Genomic DNA, 19,533 nt, shown 5'->3' with positions numbered 1-19,533 from the left:
GGCTCATCAGGCTTTATCTGATATAGTTTCTTACAGCCAATATTAATACATGCAGCCTGATAATTCACCTGTAATTAAGTAGAATTACTTTAAATTTTATGAATAACTTAATCAGATCAAATTTTTATGTCTAATATCAAAAAATGGTGAGTATATGAGAGAAATAAAACGGGGAAAAAAATCATGTGTATCTTTCTCTCACATGGGCATATGGGTGCGTGCCAGTGTGTTTGAAAAAGCAAGTGTACAGTAAAGTGTGTGTGTGTGTGTGTGTGAGAGAGAAAGTGTGTGTGTATGTGTGTGTGTTAGAGAGAGTGACAGAGAGAGAGCGCCAGAGACAGATGGGGCTCTTGCAGGCTTGAATAAGCAGGCGTGGAGAATGAGGCCTAATGTGTAGAATCAGTCCTTTCTCTGTCTCCCACCTCGGGGATGGGGGTTTGTTTAACACAGGAATGGCTAATAAACTTGTCAAGTTCACATCTGGAGCACAGGAGGCGCTCCCGTCTTTATCCGCACACTCACATATGCCAGGTGTTCACGCATCCCCCCGCCCCTGGAACGGAGGCAGTTCGGTGTTTGACACCTCTTTAACTAATGTCGTGTGACCCCCCCCTCCACCACCCAGCACCCCAACTCACACATTATGGACTATGCATATTTATTACACCTGCTTCTGGAGTAGTGTTTGGTGTGTTTATGTATAATGAAAATGGGGAAAAAAAGAAAGTTATGTTTGGAGGGATTAGATTCTCAAATGTTCTATTAATCAGATAGGAATTATCTTCAAAATACCTTCACACCTGCTCTATGACTGGACACTGGAATCAAATATTCATTTCAGCATAAAAAAAAAAAAGCTAAATATAATTTTGTGCATGTGCTGTGCATGTTTTAATAATTTCGATGCACTAAAACAATTTAATCATTCTGATCACATGTGTTTTCACATCAGGAATACAGTTACATACATACAACTAGAGCTTAAGCTAATAAATATGTTTCTTATCAGTTAATATCTAGATTATTTTTTTTCCAAAAACTCAAACTGTGAAAAATAACATGTTTGGTGAGTCTGATCAAAACACATTAATGTTACTATAACATAAGATAAATAAATGCAGCATAGTTGAGAAGCTTGAACCATTGAATGTTGATAAGTGACTTAACTCTTACATTCTGTTCAGGGTCAAATTTGACCCATTATTTTCATTTGAGAACTGTAAAAACACCCTATACACATTTCCTTTAGCTCGACCTTTCCTAATGTGACCCACAGTACACAAACATGTAAATAAAATGTTTTTTTCTTTTTGTTTTTTGCAGCTGATATATATATTTTTTTATAAATGCAAATGCAAAAAAATCGACCTGTTTATAAAAAAGAAAAATCACCCTTAAAACATGCTGTATTCTTCATATTCTATACAAAGTTTACAGTGAATGTCTTTTTTTTTTATCAATAAATAAATATAATACATTCTACATTTACACATTTATTAATGACTGAAATATGGAAGTGAATTGGTGTAGAAACTAATCGGGAGTCAGACGACGTCAAACGTGCTGCTGATGTGCCATTGTTAAATAACAATAATAATAATAATTGTAAGCAACAAAAAGGACTTCCATTCCCATCCATTGTACTGGGAGGAGGCTGAAATCCATGAATGGCTTAATAGCACTAGTAAATAAATATGTTTTTATGTTGTTGTATTTTTTTTTTTTGGGGGGGAGAAATTTTGGAGATCTGGAGAGCTGACCCTTTAATGACCCATACCATGGATAGAGGAAAACTAGAGATACAGAGGCAGAGAAAGAGAGAGAGAGAGAGAGAGAGAGAGAGAGAGAGAGAGAGAGAGAGAGAGAGAGAGAAAGAGAGACAGAGAGACAGATAGAGAGACAGAGAGAGAGAGACAGAGAGAGAGAGAGAGAAAGAGAAGGGAAGGTTTCTCATGTCGAATGGAAGAGAGAAGAACAAAGCCTGTGTTGTGTTACTTATTAAACAAAATCACGACTCCTCTATTTCCTACCCCTTCCTTCACTCCCACTGCCTCTCTCTCTTTCTCTCTCTCTCTCTCCTTTTGCTCTCTGACCCTTGGGGCCAATAGCTGTTCCCTAATTAATTATTGATGTTCTGAAGCAGTTGGTGAGCTTGCTAGATCAGGTTTCCTGTAGGAGGGTAGGGGTTGGGAGGGGCGGGGGCTTTCAATGGCCAGAGTCACAGGCCAGGCTCCGGTGAGGGGAGCTAGTGGTCATCCCCATGGGTCAAGCAAAGAGACAGTCCTCTGTGTGTGTGTGTGTGTGTGTGTGTGTGCGTGTCTGCATGTGTTAGTGTGCATGTCAGGAGCCAGACTGACCCCGGCTGTTCCAGTCATATCTACCCATCTTAGTGTCCGGCTAGTCAGCCACTCGGCCTTCTGCTTTTACAACACTCATTACAGGCTCTTAAGAGACAGAACGTCAATGCAATTTCACAGACAGCACATTTTTTATGTGCAAACTTATTGCACCACACTCAAGAAAGGAGTCTGAATGTATGGCTAAATGCACATTAGAAATGGCTCTGTTTTGTTATTGGCAGATGTAAAGAAAGATCAGAATAAGTGAGTCTAGTGTAGTGTCAAGACTTGGAAATGACCAAATAATGGAACAGGATATGCATCAATTCAGCAATAGAAATCTAGATGAATGTGTGAGATATTTTCTCCACAATTATGTCACAATGTTCCCACAAATATGCATTCTTGGACTGCAAATGTTAAGAAGTTTGTTGCTTCAGGTATCATGAGGAAGATGAGATATGATCTAAGAAGGCCGGTCAGAATAGAAGATTCATGAGTTGGACAGGCCGTCAGATTGGCCAAAACACTGATTTACAACAATTATTTAATCATTTGTCACGACAATCATGAGAATAATTAGTTCATACTTAAAAGTCTCAGAAATTTAGTCCATTGACATATACTATCAGGATATCATGATATGCCATAATCATAATCAATCGCCATTATCTAACTTCTCTGGGTGTATTTGCCCATCGCAAATCAATCAGGAAAATTGCTGTAAAATATTTCATTTTCAGGATGATTCAAAAACAGACATCCTCAAATACTGTCACAATTACTTTAGAAAAATATACATACATGCTGTATTTCTACATGTTAAACAATACTGTCCAATTTAGTTTTTGGAACTTTGCTTGAGGATCAGTTCTACTAATTTTAATTAAAATTTAAAGAGCAATAAGCTTCATATTTTGGGTTAATTATTGATATACAATCTACATTATATTTTCTTAATGGTGTCAGTATGTAAAATATTTGAAAGAGCTGGCTATATATTTTTTATAAGATTTCTGTCTGGCCAACATGGAGGAAAAATAATACTTAAGCTGCCAATCAATCAGTAGAGCTGTTACTCACAAACTATTAGCTTGTGATGGTTGATCTCAAAGATAAGCTGTATAATAAACTGTAATGGATAAAATACATGATTTCCAGCCAACCTACAATAATGACTGAATTCCAATTTGTTTTTTTGGGTGGTTCCTTTAATAAACACCCTGATGATTATGTGCTTGCATACCCACATAACCAGAAAACCAATCTCCCCTACACTGTCATGGAACAGAGTTGTCAGTGTCTCAGTCTTTATTGACTGTGGAGAGAGTGGTGTTTTGCTGTGCTGAGGGCTGGTAGCCAGTGGCCTGTTAGCCAGAGCAGTGAAGCAGGGAGTCAGAACAAGAACAAAGGCTGCCTAGGTATTGATGTAGCCCGACCTCCCGGGGCCTGGGGCCAGGGGCCGGACAGGCCGATCTCCAGGGATAGATAAGGGGCTAACAATCTGATAGATCTGGGGAGCTGGCTGCACAGTGGACAGAGGATAGCCGTCTTGTTTGGGACCATCTGCTCTGTTCACCTTTATCTCTTACGTTTGTGTTTTTAAAGGTTCATCATTTTGTTAGTTATTTATTTTCTCCTCTCTTCTACTTTGACCCGCTGCACTTGGTCATCAGACGTTTCACTTGCAAGCATCCCGCTCGATTGCTCCACCTGTCTCTCTTCTCACTTTCCTCTCTTCTCACTTTCCTCTTTTGAGTAGTACCCTGGCAGATAGGTGCTGGCATACTGTCAGACTGGGATAGCTTAGTCATTATATATCATTCAAGGCATATTTGACTGACAGTTCCTTCATTCAGCCAGCGCTACACTTACCCCATCCTTTCTCTGCCTCTCTTTGATTACTGACCCAGTCATGGCGCCATGGCTTCTCTTTACCAAACGCCTGATGCTCCAAAGCCTTCACTCTGGCCTCTCTCTCTCGGAGCAATTAGATCTATTGACGAGGCAACTGTGGCTGGCCTGTCATGGGCCTCAAAGTCCCAAGAGAGAAGCCGGGAAAGCCAGTCAGTCAGTCTCCACAATTAGCACATTATATGACAGGTAGGGAGGAGAGGTCCAGGGCCAAAAAGCATAGCCTCCCTTTGCTGCTATCATCGCCACACTCAAAGGAGCCATCCAGAAATCCAGGTGGTAAATTATTCACCGGCTTGTTTGCTTCAGAGCAACTTTGCGGCGAGGGGAAGAGGTGTCGGAAAACATACTGCAGACAACTAGATAAATATCCACCAGAAAAAAAGCATATGTGGAAAAAAAAACTGATGCAAAGAAAAAGTCTGAATGCAACTAAAGATGGTGTGGAAACCTCACATCCATCAAAGTATGGACACTGTTTTAACAAGGATTAGAGCAGTCATTCTGTTATTACCCAGCTCTAACACCTTTGGGTGATTGATAAAGGATCCTTTTACATTTACTCGGCTAATCGACTAATGGCAAGTCTTTAGAAAAACAGCATTCCTGTCATTCTACCTCATCCCAAATGAAGGATTCCCCAAACACTAAAAACTTGGCTTGAGTCTACTTTTATTAAGCCAGATCGTACTACAGCGTCTCCTCTGTTTGTGAGTATACTGTATAATGCGTGTCTCTTTTTCCCTTATCTCTCTAAGGCACCGCTGCTCGTTGCCTTCCTCTGCAGGGGCTGAGTGCTGCCAGTAGCTGCTACAGATGGACAGGTGGAGATAGTGACCATGAAGTGGCGCCACCGCTGCCTTTTATCATCCCGTCCTGGAGGCTCCGGTCTGGCCTGACCCCAGCCCTTCCTATTTCTTTCCCTGCATACTGCATTTTTAATCAGCCTGGGTCATCCAATATAGAGCCACGAGACTGGAGACCATGGCCTGTCAATCAAGCACTGCCACCTCTTCGCCTTGCACCACCTTTCCAGAGACATACTCTGTTTGGTAGACAATTAGCTACAGCGGGTATTTATGGAGAGTTATTTTCCTTATTCTTTGCCAGTTTTCAGTCCTTTCTTGGTTCCTGACTACAAGGGAAAATGATGTTATTGGAATCATCTCATTTCCCCGTCTGGCTATCTGTTCACTCTTGCGACGGTTATATAGGCAATGTAAATTAGACCTACATTGCACAATATGTTCTGCACATAAGAACTGTCTGTCTGTTCAGTTTACGATGCAGCGGCCTGATCTTTGTGCTCAGAAAAAGGCGGCTGGACAAGAGGCGTATGGCTGTGTTGTAATTCATCCTACGGTCAAATCGACTCTTTCTCCTGGATCACTTCTCCGTAGCGCTGCCAAGCCCTGGAGGAAACAGCAGAGGAGAGGGCTGGCAAGGGGACCCATGCTGAGAAACAGGATGTTGAGAGTCTTGCGCTCGGGTGCAAAGCGCAGAAATGGAAGGTGGCACTCCAAGATCAACTCAGTCGGCGGTGGTTGCGGTGGTGTATAGGACACTGGCCCGGAGGGAAAATGGCAGGAGCACAAGAAGTGGGTTGAGGGCCGAACAATTATGTTTATAGCTTCTTGGCCTTGCGTTGGTTCACACTTGGTTGGTTTGGAGAATAAAGAGACACGGCGGTGTTATCTGGCTATAACTAATTGGATGTAAATGTTAATGCAATGAATCTCTCTCATTATGCAGCCAGTTCCACTGCCCATGCTGGCAGAGAGAATGGTGGAATAAGCTGACGCCTGTGCCCGTCACTCCAAAGCGCCCTCATTGCTCTGACACTAGGAGAGACCATTAGCACTAATTTGAGAAAATATCCTACCAGTTAGACCTGGAGCACTGCAGAAGTCAACAGAGACGAGTACAGAGATTAGGGTAAACACAGCTACTACTTGCCCTGGAGGGCTAAAAGAGCTAATTACAGATTTTGTGTGTTTATAATTATGGAGTCAGCTCAAAACGCCAGTCTATTCCAGGGGGTGGACTGATTCTGTGTGTGGCCATCCGTGTGCACTCTGCGTATTGGCGATTTGGCCTTTGAGACGGCAACCTAAAGAGCTCATTGCTCTGTACTTGTTATTGAATTAGAGTGAGTTGTGGGTGTCAGCTAATTGGTCTGAGTGTGGCATCTTATAGCATTGTGCTAGCATGCTCCAAAGCAGCCGTGCAGCGTGGTTTGCAAAAGGATGGATTTAAGGTGCAGCGCCTAACAGAAGAACTCTGCTTGTTTCTGACAGGCCTCAGTGGATATGACATGGGAGAAATATATTTCTCTTAAGACTTTGAGAAAGGAAATGTTATGGCTGCTGACTGGAAAGGTCTCTTCTCAGCATGTGGCACCAATAAGAGGCTGAGGACTGGCTTTCAAGAGTCAACATGGAAAATCAGCAGGGAATAGGGGTCACCCCCTTAACTAATGATGCATATGGTACATACAGAAAACATACATGGTTGTGTGAGCCTGTGCTACCAAAACATACACAGACCTCTATTTTATGATGCATGCATGTAATGACACATCCACATCAAATACATCAAAACCATTCATATAATTGGTATTTAACTTTTGTAGCACATTTATGTATCTTTTGAAAATAAAATAACTCAACAACTAGATAACTCAATAAACCATAGTGTATAAGGCCTGGAGTAAAAGGGGAAAAAAAAGTAGTAAACAGCTCTTTAACATGGTGGTGCTTGGGGTTCATATTCACAGAAAAAGCTACTTGTGAGAATAATGCCCGAAAATAAAAAAAGAATACTAAAATAACTACAAACATTTTTGTTTGTTTATGTGCTGTTTTCAGAGACTGATTTTCTGTGTTTGGTTCAGAGCAGCAGTGTACATAACTGTCTTATGAAGTGTATTTTAATAATGCTGTTGGTTTGACACCAAAGTTGGACATTTTTTTAATATCATTAGGGTTATTATTATTATTATTATTATTATTATTATTATTATTATTATTATTGTTGTTCTAGTCTGTACTATGATCACAAAAGACAGGTCCAACGTATCTTAAGGACTTGTGTAAGTCCTTTTATTGTGTGCATATAGAACTTTTCAGGACCCTGATGAACTGTGATATGCATTTGTCACTGTGCGCTCCAGTCCACACAACTTGACTGTGGATGGACAGGTTTGTATAGCCCTTACCAGCCAGTAGATATTGGTAGTACTGCACCAGGTCAGAGGCCAACACCAGGGGATGGTTGGAGTTGAAGGGCGGCTGCAGCTCATTCCACTGTGGAGTTCTGTACCAAACACAGATGAGTAATAAGACTGACTATCAGTGACAACTTTTTCAAGGATAAAGTAGAAAATGTACAAACTAACACAACGTTACCTGGCTAGAGTCCAGCAGGCTCTTGGGCAGGTGCTGAGCTCCAAAGGTGTATCATCGCTTATCTTTTGAGCGGTACTTATTGGCCGAGGCTCTAAAACATGCTCCACCAAGTTACCGTAGCAACTGAGGATGTACAGTGAGTCGACCACCGACTGCCTAGACTGATCTGGATTGAGGATGGAGAATTAATGATGAAAAACAAATTATCATGAAGTGCATTCTTTTAAAAATTGTGGGAAAAAATGGTAGAAGCCTTCAAAGATGTCTTCAACGTCAAGAATCGGGTTTGTGACTGTGATCTAACCTTTATCTCTTTTTATGTTGGGGTTGGTGATGAACCAAGACCGAGATGAGGCAAAGATGGCGGCCACACAGAACTCTCCCCCACTGGACTTGCTTGGTGAGATCTGAGGGGGCGGCTTAGCTTTGCTTCAGGAGGGGAAAAAAAGAGTACAAAGTTGAGACAGATTGAAAACTGTGGCACAGTGTAAGGGGTCTCAAAGGTGCTCCCTGTAGTGTTTGTACAACTCAACATGTCACTCTCACATGAATTATGATAGACTGGTGTACCGTAATCAAATGAGACCATGAAGTAGAAAATCAATAACAAGCTGATGTCAAATTACTCATTTGTCAGAATTAAGACCACATTTCCCATGTTGCCATGCTGCATCCTGCCCAGTTACCCCTTTTCGGTGACTTGATGCACTGAATTAGACAAACATCAGGCTTTCAACTCTGTCATCATGTTCCATAACCTTAGTTCCATCTGAAATAAGGGTTAGGGTTAGGGTTGAATCCAATGCAACACAATGTAAACTTATTACAGTTTACTCAACAAAGGTCTCATTTGTATACAGTTATTGTTTTAATGTTTCTGAAAGTATGTGTTAAACGTATTGAAGTTTAAACACACTATGAAGCACCTTTAAGACCAATATTTGAATTTGTAATGCTCGCTCCATTAACGATAACAGCCAGAAAAATAAGTTGATTCAGAACAAGCGACAATATCGAATGACTTTAACGAAACATAACAACCTTGGAGGCAAGTATATGAAAAGTACACAGCGACATCTCTCAACACTAAACACAAACTTTAAAAGTGCTTGCATGCAAGGGGCTAAGCAAGGGAAAATTTAAATGCCTGCAAATAAAACATCCACCTCAATAGCAGAAAATGGAGGGAAAAAAAGGTTTTCGTCAGCACATTTGAATTAGTTAGGAAAGAATGTCGGTGTATGAAATATTTAGAAAATAATCAAATTCAGGTCAAAACTTAAAAGATATGCCTTACAAAATGTCCATGTTCTTGATAACTCCCTATAAAATTCAACCAACAGTCCACATCATCCTCCAGTCTGTAATAGATGGTATATATGTACGAGTATCCATGTGGGAGAGACAGTTAAGTATGTTGTCTTTGCTTGACAATGCTTCCATACCAATACTGGCACTGCAGCAAATACACAGGTTTATTTAATTCATTTCAGGAAGCTGTAGTAGCATGGCCTACCACTACAAAAGGCTTCAGTAAAAAAAACTTTAACTCCCTGCATTACATGTCTTGTAAAATTCAGGGATGCACAAATCCAACTTTTTCTCGCCAGTTACCGATTACAATATCTCAATTCCAGGTACATACATGCCACTACAGTGTCAATGATCTATTTTTCCCAAATTCTAAATCTGTATACCTCACTGCATTGAGCCCATTGGGGACATAAAAACGGAATTGGTGGTCTGCCCGCATTGATAGTAGAAACGCTGAATTTTATGACACATTGTAACCAAGGCCGCAGCCAGGATTTTTCAAATACCGAGGTCAAAAATGAGACCACAATTTATAAGACTGTTCGGTGTAATCCATGATGTATTTATACGGCTTTCTTGCTGTGCATTTCTCAGTCATGGTCATTCTTGTGGTCCAGTTCTTTCTTATCATTTCCAATTTTGCAAATTAAATCAACTCCTATTTCAGTATTCTACAACTTCCATGGTTGCATATTTAAAAATGATAACTGCAATATATTATTTTCTTTGTTTGTTCTTAAAATGTGGAATGGAGCATGGCCTGCTGGGAGAAAAGGGCTCATCCAATGAATGAACAGTTTGCAAAATCGGGTCAAGTCCAATTCACAAATGTAGACAACATATTTCTGGCGATTTCAAGGCTTCACTCCACCGCTGGCTATAGCCGGATACTTTCGTTTTGACATGGCAGCGGAATCTTCAAGTACGTGTCACATGACGGTCCGTTGATGCAAGGATAATTGTCTTGTCGGCTATTTTCACTTCACAATTAAACGAAACTTCAAGAAAAAAATACTGAGGACATGACCTCGTTGTCCTCAATGGTAGCTACGGCCATGATTGTAACACGTGACCAATCGGGGTGTTCAAATACGTTTTGCTTAAGTTGTTACAGTGTGTTAGAGCAAGTTAGCCACCTGAACTTGTCTCAATGCTCCTATAGCCTTAGTCACTGACCCCCAGAAACTACTGAATAATGTTATAACTGGTCGTAGACTGTGTATTTCAGTATACTTTTACAGAAATATATTACTTTAAGTACATCTTTAACTGTTTTGAAAAACTTGCAAGTCATTTAAAGTTATAGAGCTCATAAAGACCTTTAAGACACAGTGGATGCCCATGACCTAAAGAAAATGTGATATGTATAACAAAAGTTATCACTCAGTGGAATAAGCACCTCGCAACGGCAACATCAAAGCTGCCTTCTGTGGCTGTCTCACTTTGTGTTAGCCATAGGAGAGAATTTATTGGGAGTTATTGGATTATTCAGCATGTCAGGACTGTTTGAAAGGAAACGGACACAGAAAGGGTTTTCAGCTGCAATGGAGCTCCCCATATGGAAATGATCAGAGAACAGTAGCTAGGTCTGGTATTATTGTCCAGCCTTATAACCAACCTGGACAGTAAAATTCGGTCACAGCAGATCAGGCATGAGGTGGGTGAAAAGTTTGAAGACCCATGGTGGTGTCACACGCTGCCTGAGGGGTGCTCAACTTTGACCTTTGGGAACCATGCTGGTATGGAGGTAACACACTTACAGTACTTCTGTTTATTCTTAATTATTTGGGGGGAAAAGAAAAGGCTAAAAAAGACAAACCGATGCAGTAAGGTGAAAAAATGTGTTATTCTGCATTGTCATTTAGACTCAGCTCATTAAAGCTGGTGTTTTATATTTTTATTGGTTTATGTGAAACTAAAAACGAATGACCAGGGATGCTGCGATTACATGACATGTGCGGTAACCACTTGGCTACCAAAGCTGTTTTTTTTTTCTTTAGTTTTTTCTTTATTTGGCTTCTGTGTGTGGCATGCTGTGGTTCTAGCTATCTCTGAAAAGGGTAAGTTGTTTTAAAAGTGGATGGATATTCAAAAAAATGAATAAAACATGTCAGGTTGAAAAGCGAACATTTGTACATTTATAGCAAAACATCAAATTGTATATTTGTTTTAGTACGAAGTATCCACTGAAGTTCAGTGTAATGCATTGATGTTTTAAGCATTGATTAGCAATTTAAATTTGTACTTATTTTCTCTTTTTTTATTTTGGAGACAGATGTGTTAACATGAAATTTCACATGCTAGCAAGGAAACAGCTATTAAAAACAAGAAAACAGCTGCTTTAACTATTCATGCCTGCAGGTGGTGCAAGTGTTAAATTGCCATTCTTATTCTGTGGTTGGCAGCAGTGACACTTTGCGTTGGCGTGTATAGAATGCTTTGACAATAACCGAACAGCTCCCCCTTGTGTAAAATTTGCATCCTGCCCAAGTTGGTTGCCACTAATCAAAAAATCCAGACCCCATTGATAAGTCTGCCTCAAAGGACATGGAGTAGGAAATTAAAACAAGTATGTAATAAAAAGTTAAACAATCATGGTTGTAAGGGCAGATGGTGTGTCCAGTGGTTCAACTTTAGTGGTTCAGCTTTCACAGTACTAGGTGCTGAGAGACTTTTTGCTGGCAAAACTCTCTTTCTCTGGACTCCCTTTAGAATGTCAGCACCTCATAAATTACCCTCTGGATGCAAGGGGATGTTGATGTCTTTGTTTGGCCAACACTGTGTGAAAGAAGGATAAGGAGAAAGGAAGTGGTGAAGGTAGTCATAAGAAAGGCCTCTGTACAAGTTTGGTAGCTTGTATTTATTAGTGCTAGGTCAAGAGGAGAAGGTTGAATAACCAAATATCCAGAGTAAGCCCTGTCTCTGAAAGGAAGATGGAAGGGAGATAAAGTCACACTCAGGATATTGCCTTGGCTAACTCCAGGGTGCCCTTGTCTTCTCCTCCAAGCTCTTCCTCGGGCCTACTCCTATGCAATCATCCACAAGATAAAGCATTTAACAAACAGGTCCAGTCAGCTATCTGTTCGCAATGAGAAAGTGTTTCCATGTCTGCATATTTTCCTTTAGCATGCCTCTTTTATCCTCAATCCTGTCTTAAAAAGCAAATAGAATGGGAAAGAAATAAAAAAGACAAAAAACATGTAAGACATGTAAGGCTTTTAAACTTTAAAGAACCCTAATACAAATCTGTTTAAGTGAAAATATCTATACACATGGTAAAAGGTAAGAGAACAGGGGACACAAGGGATCTGTTGGTCAAGACACCATATAAGTTATGTTCATTGCTCAAAAGAAGGTACAGTATTCCCGACTGACTATGTGGGAGTTCTGCAAAACATAGTTCTTCTTTGGTGAGGTGTTTAATTGCTGAAAACCCTGGTGTTCCACCTCTCCCAATACTGGAAAATATGTTAAACCCTCAAAGGCCCTGTGGTTTACTGGTTTCAATAACCCAGGAAAACACAAATCCTATTTCAGAGCAAGTTGATGTTGGTTTTCAAGGGTGAGAGCTATGGGCTGACGAATATACCACACAGCAACTTACATTGAAAGATATTCTAACCCCCTCATAGTCTTCATGTTGACTTTGGCGTAAATGGCAGTTGAATAATAAATCAAGGAAAAACACTGTTTCAATCTGATGGCTTTTCTTGAAAAGAGAATGACAAAGTAAAATATAGAATAAAAAGAGGCACAGTGGCAATTATTACTTGGAAGCATGAGACAAAATGACCATGTTACAACCCATGCATACGGACCTCACACATCTATATAGCAAAGTAAATACACTTAATATATATGTAATAATACCCACAAATGTATATAATGTAATCTGTGATAGCAGACTACAATACTGTGGTCTCAGAGCTGATGAGCTGGGTTTGGGCCTCTTTGAAGAGGCCTTAGCTAGCATCGAGCCTGCCAACAGGACCAAAGATCACAGCCCAGTTCTCGTCTCTGGGTACTGTGACCACTAAAGTTTATTCATATGTGTTTTAAATCATCCTTTTCCTCTTGATCTCACTTGAAGTGGCTTAAAAGTGTTGAGGTTTCTGCCCTTATGACAGAGAGGCACAGCTCCAGGAGACAAGGGCCTAATTCTGCTCTCCTTAAGTAGGATGGTAACCAGTCTTTTGGAGTGGACTGGTGGTAGGAGAGTGGGTTGGTAAATGGACCACGTTACAAAAAATGTAACCCAATAAAATTAGAAAACATAAATATACTAAGAGGGAGAAGGGAGTGGAGGAGGGTGAATGTCACTAAACAAATAGCAAATCCCTCTTTTTTTACTCTCCCTCCACAAGATTTCCTTTTGTACTATTGCCTTTTAGCAGGGAGTGGAATCCATTCTCTTTGCAAGTTTAATTCACTGAAAAGACTACTCACATGTCATTTCCACTTTTAATTTAACAAATGAGGACTCTTGACTGAGCTAATAGCTTTTCCTCAAGGGCATAATTCAATCTGTGACATCAACCATCAAAGTCCCTTTGCATTACTATGTCCGGAGCTAACGTGAGGCGCCTCCGAGGGGGGATGGAAGTCCGGTGGCAGCTTCCATTTATTTTCAGAGCCCTCACAGTAAACAAATATGATAGCGCTCACTTGAGCTGGCCATACAGTAACAAAGAGCTGCGCTGCTGTTGTTACACTGATTCTGATCCATATGGTTAATTCATATCAGAAAAGGAGCCGGTATTAAGACCAGGAGGGGAAAGAAAGACAGAGAGAGGTAGTGAGAGAGGGCAGTCATGTGGAGGGCACATCCTTCAACGTCACATTTATTATTTTACAACAGCCCTTGGAAAAGAGGCAGCCTTGGGGCTCTGCTCAACACGCAGCACTATTGACAACCACTGGGGAAACTTTGTGAACACTGGAGAGCGGGCATCAAATGTTCAAGGAGAAACCACTTTTTTTATTTTACCTGTTTCTATCCTCAATAGCGTGTTCCATAGTGGGTGTGCACTTTTATGAAACAGTTTTGGGAGTCAGACTGCGCAATTATATTAAATAAATTAGTGTAAGTTATTAAAGTATAAGGTCAGGAAGTCGGTGCCTCACATCAAAAAAATCAGTTGTTTAAAATACATGATTAGAGCATTGGACATAAACTCTCAAAGGATGGAAATTCAAGACGGCATGATACAGTATGTGGTATCCTGGAAAAAGAAATAAAAGAGGCCTCTGTTTTGAAAATGTGTGCCTAATCTCTTGGTACTGCTGAGCTTCCAGAGGGCAGGCTTTAACGCTGAAGCAGAAATTGGCAAATGGACTGTCATAGCTCACGTCTCATGGCATACACTATTAGAGAAACAATATAGGTTTAACTAGCTCAAATTTGAGCGGAAGGCAGTTATTGTGAGGGTCAAGATTCCGATGCTAATGATGTGTACCTTTGAAAAGTATACGCTCTGAAATCACTAAGGGCCTAGATTAAGCGGGAGGTGGATGAAGACAGAGAGAAAAAAGCTTCAATTAAAAAGTATGAGTGACTGCCCACAACAAAAGACGAAACCCAAGACTTGGGGAAGGCACCACATGCTATTCATTTTCTAAAGTGAATGGAGTCAACAGGGAGGAGCTGGAGAGCAGGGAGCCAGGAAGGGAAAAGTTCACTTCACTGAGCCACTCAATCATCTCTCCATAAGTGACTCTGTCATAATGGGGCTTCTTTTAAAAGCTTGTAAGCATCTGATTTCACGAGACAGTGTTGACAAGAGACTTGGCTTCAGCCCCCTGCGAGAAAAAAGCCCACAGCTCAGGAGTTCCTATAAGATGAAGATGTTGTGCCCTCTAACATTTGGTGCTCAATGCCGCAAATGAAAACAAAAAGTTGGACTCAGAATTTCAAACTGGAAGTTGATCATTTCCCAATAATGTTAGCCTGATGAAAACTTTCTTTCATTTCATTATTCAGACTGAATTCTTCATTTTATATTGATTTTATTTTATCAGTGACAGGTGGTGAAAGGTTTGTCCCACCACTATCAATTTCAGTCAACACGGAGGCTGCAGAAGTAGTCTGGAAGAGCAGTTAACATAATGTTTCAAAGAAAAACACAACAAACTGTACAGTTGTGTGGATCTTATCCCTGCTTGTTGATTTATTATTTTCTTACTCTGCCACAATAAGGTAATATCTTAAAGCTGATTTTTTGGTAGGCTGCTTAACAGAACTGACACATTTTTCACAGAAAAAAGTGTCACTCAACATTTTGCTTTTATGCCATGTACCTGGAGAATTTTGTTATATCACGTACACCGTCGAATTTTCTCATGGAATGTGATTGGTTAGTGTTTCCGATTGTCACCATGAAGATTGTAGTCTTCTCTGAACTTCCTGCTTAATATGTGTGTGTAACATCCTTGTTTGATTACTCCTGGTTGAGATGATATAATGTAACTAAACAAGCAGGTTGGATGATAGTGTCTGGTTACCATGGAGACGACTGACCTACCAAAAGTGTCGAACGACCTACCATGAATCAGCCATTAGTCTCAAAGCTCTGATTGGTTTAGTTTTCCTTTCAACTAAAAGTGTCTTTGTGATAAATTGTAAAGAATCAGTAAGTGATGTTAAAATATTTGTTGAGGTGAGGTCATATGATGTTCTTGTAAAGACAGATTAATGCAGTATTCATTTAGTTTTTTTCTACTTGGGGGCAGAAGAAGGAACTGTAACAACATATTCAAATGTACTGTAATAATAACATGTTGAGAAAGAAAAAAGCTTAAAGATGCTAAAATGCTTCAGTTGTTCCTTACTGTGTGTGGATTTGCCTCTAAGAATGAACTCTTTCATATTAGACACAGTCATTTCAAGAAATATAAAAATAGCCATTAGTGCAACATTAGTTATAGTTACTTCAAGAGAAATCTATATCAGTATTTGGTTCACCATTGGTTCCTTGTAAAAAAACACATTTTTAGAAGAGAGGTACACATAAATCACATTGCTATAACCACAAGACGATGTTCACAATAAGACCAGAATATGACAAGGCACAATCACTGCGTGCAAACACACATCTGACTGAAAACCAAACCAAAGCCAGCTAAAAGAAATTTTGAACATGTGTTTCACACAAAAGCATCATTCTCGGAAGAACATCATGGAGGGTCCGAGCAGAATGAAAGAAAAAGACCAGAAGAAAAAGATGTCATTTTCTAGTGGGTGACTCAAAGAAACCACACCACAACCAGAGAAGAAGAAGGGTTACGGCATTACTCTGGAAGCCTTGCAATATGTCCCCTGGACTACCACCTAACACAGAGCGAGGGCATGCACTTTTTATTTTCATTTAGAACTGTCCATTTAAGAAAATGAGGGATCTATGACTCATCAATGAAACTGTAAACAAATATCAAATCCAACCCAAAAATGTCTACACCTAAAGTACTTGCAGTGGATTTAACACAACACATTGAGTCATCCTCCAACAAAAGGTCAACATTCACTTAAACACACACACATTAAAAAAAAAACTAAAAAAACTGTTAGGGCTTGAAAAACAGAAAAAAAGCTAAAACAAAGATGAGAAAATAAGAAACACTCCTCTTTGGGAATTTTCCCTCCTGAGGAATGGCTGCACAAACTCTGCGGAATGTGTTGAAAATATACCAGTAGACAAATGAGAGGTAAAGGAGGCGGTGTGTGTGTGTGTGTGTGTGTGTGTGTGTGTGTGTGTGTGTGTGTGTGTGTGTGAGTGTGTGTGTGTGTGTGTGTGTGTGAGTGTGTGTGTGTGTGTGAGTGTGTGTGTGTGTGTGTGTGTGTGTGTGTGTGTGTGTGTGTGTGTGTGTGTGTGTGTGTGTGTGTGTGTGTGTGTGCTCTGCTGTGGCGGAGTATACAGTTGCATGCTGCTGAGGGAGCCAAGGAGGGGAGAGGCAAAACTCACCATGGAGTTTTAATGGCAAAACATCCCGCCCCAAAGAGGTAGGGTCTTCATGAGAGGGGATGAGGGGGGGAGGTGAGAGGGGTGGAGGGGAGGGGAGGAGGGAGGGGGGTACAGAGATAGACGGAAAAACCATTATTAAACTAGCACACTTGAGCAAACACACTTTTCACATTACATACTTTTTGACGTGTCTGTTTAAGTGCACAACACATACGAGGCAGGAAACAGAATGTCTGTGCGCCAAGATGGATTCGAAAATCTGCGGGATGGCTTGATGATTCATCTGCTCAAGCTGCTCCGTAAAGTGTGATACCACATATATTTGGCAGATGCAGCATGTCCACAGACTGTTTTTTTTTTTCTTCTTATTCTTCTTCAGACATCTGTCATATTTTCTCCCCCCCCTCTCCTCCCTCTTCTTAACTTTAAAGGGATCGGGGTACATGTGCAGGAACATGTAGGTCTGATTCCGACCGTGTAAATACGACACAGAAAAATGATGGGAAAGAATTCCGATTGTTGAGATTGAGAAAGCGTATGAAGAGTTTATCCAATTTGTATAACAGCTAGAGACATCAATAAAACTAACAGCACTCAGGCGCTGTTGAGACAATGCGTTGTGCTTTCGCATGTCTTTTTTTAGTGCGAGCGTGTATTTCTGGCCGTGCATTGTCTCCTGTCTTGTGAACGTGCTTGCCTGTTTGGAAGTGAGGGTGTGGGCAAAATGTGTGTTCACTGTGATTATGTTAACAAGTACACAGTGTGTTTGTGTGTGTGTGTGTGTGTGTGTGTGTGTGTGTGTGTGTGTGTGTGTGTGTGTGTGTGTGTGTGTGTGTGTGTGTGTGTTTGTGTGTGTGTGTGTGTGTTTGTGCAAGAGTCATCCAGAGTGTAGTGTCTTTTTCAGGGGTGTATTTCTGTCTATCTTTCAGTCTGTGCGTGTTTCTTGTGTTTACAAGACATTAGGAGTGGGAGTGTGTTCCTGTGTTTATCCTGCATGTCCAGAGATAGTGACAGAGCTCCGTAAACAGTTTACAGTAAATAAGCCTTTTCCTTACAGCAATAAAGGTCCGATGAGACTGAACTCTGTCCCCGCCAGCCAACCTCCCCCAGTCATGAAAAACAGAATCCCTGGCCAAACAAAGCACTCTGCAGCACTTCTTTATTTTATCGCTTTCGCCGCATCCGCCCGGGCCCTCCCAACGATAGCACACTGTCTCCAATTAGTCTTGGTAAATGGATGTGTAGAGAAATGTTCCACCGGGAGACAGAGAGCAACAATTTGCCCTGGAATGTCTTACTCCTGGAGCGCAAGTTGACAAATGAACACGCTGGTTGGTGTAATGGAGGCCCCTGGTAAACTCGCCGCTTATCAAAGAGCTCGCAGAGAGAGGTGGTGGGGGGGTCTCTACCATATACCCTCCGCTGAGTCTATCGAACCTGCCGAGGCCCCACTCTGGGCCTCCAGCTGGGTAAATGGATGGACGCCAATGGGAGAGTGATGGACAGATGGGGTGAGATCTCCACGGGGGGTAGCAAAAGCCAAGTAGGCTTTACGGTTTTACAAGATGCCACTTTGAATTAGTCCTTCCTAGTTTCATGCAACTTATTGTTGATGGAAGTTATTGTTGGTGGCTAACAGAGTAATGGGAAATAGAAGTGATGCAAAGAAAGTAAGAGGACAGTTTAACATTGAGGGGAAAACAGCACTTAACTGTTTCATTTGTGTCTTGAAGTTGCCTCAGTTTCTTTCACATTCATCCTTTTTTAGCAAAGCACACTGTGATCATGTACAGAGTAAAAAGAACATAATAATCATTTATAATAACGTAATAGTAACATTTGTATACTAGTAATTTAAAAGTGTTTCATTTATATTAATGTTTTGGCACATACCCAAATGTACTGTACTGTGGATAGAAATGATAATACTAACAGAAAATAGTCTCACCAGTGTTATATGCTATAAACTCAAACATAGAAGTATGTGCTGTGGAACAAAAGACTGTCCCTCAATCTCCAGGGTTTGAAAGACATTTGTTGCTATCTGTTGCCCTATAAAACACTCGTCAAGTTTACAAAACATCTTCACAGTTAATATCCCTTTAACATCAGGTGGTCAAAGGTCGAGTGACAGTTGGAAAGTTTCGTCTCATGTCGAACAGCTCAGCCAGACAAACCAACTTAAGGTCAGGTTTGGAACAGTTGCTCAGTGAAATGAAGTCAAGGTGGGACCAGCGACTAACTGTCTAACATATGCTGTGCATGTTGCGCTCTCTCTGGGTCACTGACAAAACCTCTGAATGGTAAATGTCTAATCTCTCTCAACGTCTGATGGTGGATACATCTACAAAACATTATCCACAAAATGAATATATATTACCTTGTAAAGCAGGTGTAGGTTAAACTAATGGACATAGGGCAGATTAAAGTGCATTAATATGTCATGTTAGTCAGCATCGATAACAGACGAGTGTCCTATCTAAAGCCTCCCCCACATTATTTGGGTTGGGCTTTGTTCTCCAATAACCAATGTAGAAATGAAATGTTTTCAGGTCATTTTAAATGAAAAAATATATTTAAATATAGTTCCAGCAGATGTTT

General features: G+C 40.6%; 1 protein-coding gene across 1 annotated transcript in view; it reads right to left on the bottom strand.

Moving 5' to 3' along the window:
• Positions 1-19,533, bottom strand: part of bcas3 (BCAS3 microtubule associated cell migration factor) — a 363,376-nt gene that overhangs the window by 236,075 nt on the left and 107,768 nt on the right. The window contains exons 17-19 of the mRNA XM_062419168.1: positions 7,965-8,089; positions 7,661-7,826; positions 7,471-7,568 (exon numbers count right to left, since the gene is read on the bottom strand). Of these exons, the coding sequence (XP_062275152.1) occupies positions 7,471-7,568; positions 7,661-7,826; positions 7,965-8,089 (389 nt within the window). The remainder of the gene's footprint in view (positions 1-7,470; positions 7,569-7,660; positions 7,827-7,964; positions 8,090-19,533) is intronic.

Source organism: Scomber scombrus, chromosome 5, assembly GCF_963691925.1.
Source record: "Scomber scombrus chromosome 5, fScoSco1.1, whole genome shotgun sequence".
Taxonomy (NCBI): domain Eukaryota; kingdom Metazoa; phylum Chordata; class Actinopteri; order Scombriformes; family Scombridae; genus Scomber; species Scomber scombrus.
Note: the sequence above shows the minus strand (reverse complement) of the source record. Positions and strands in the feature narration are given on the sequence as shown.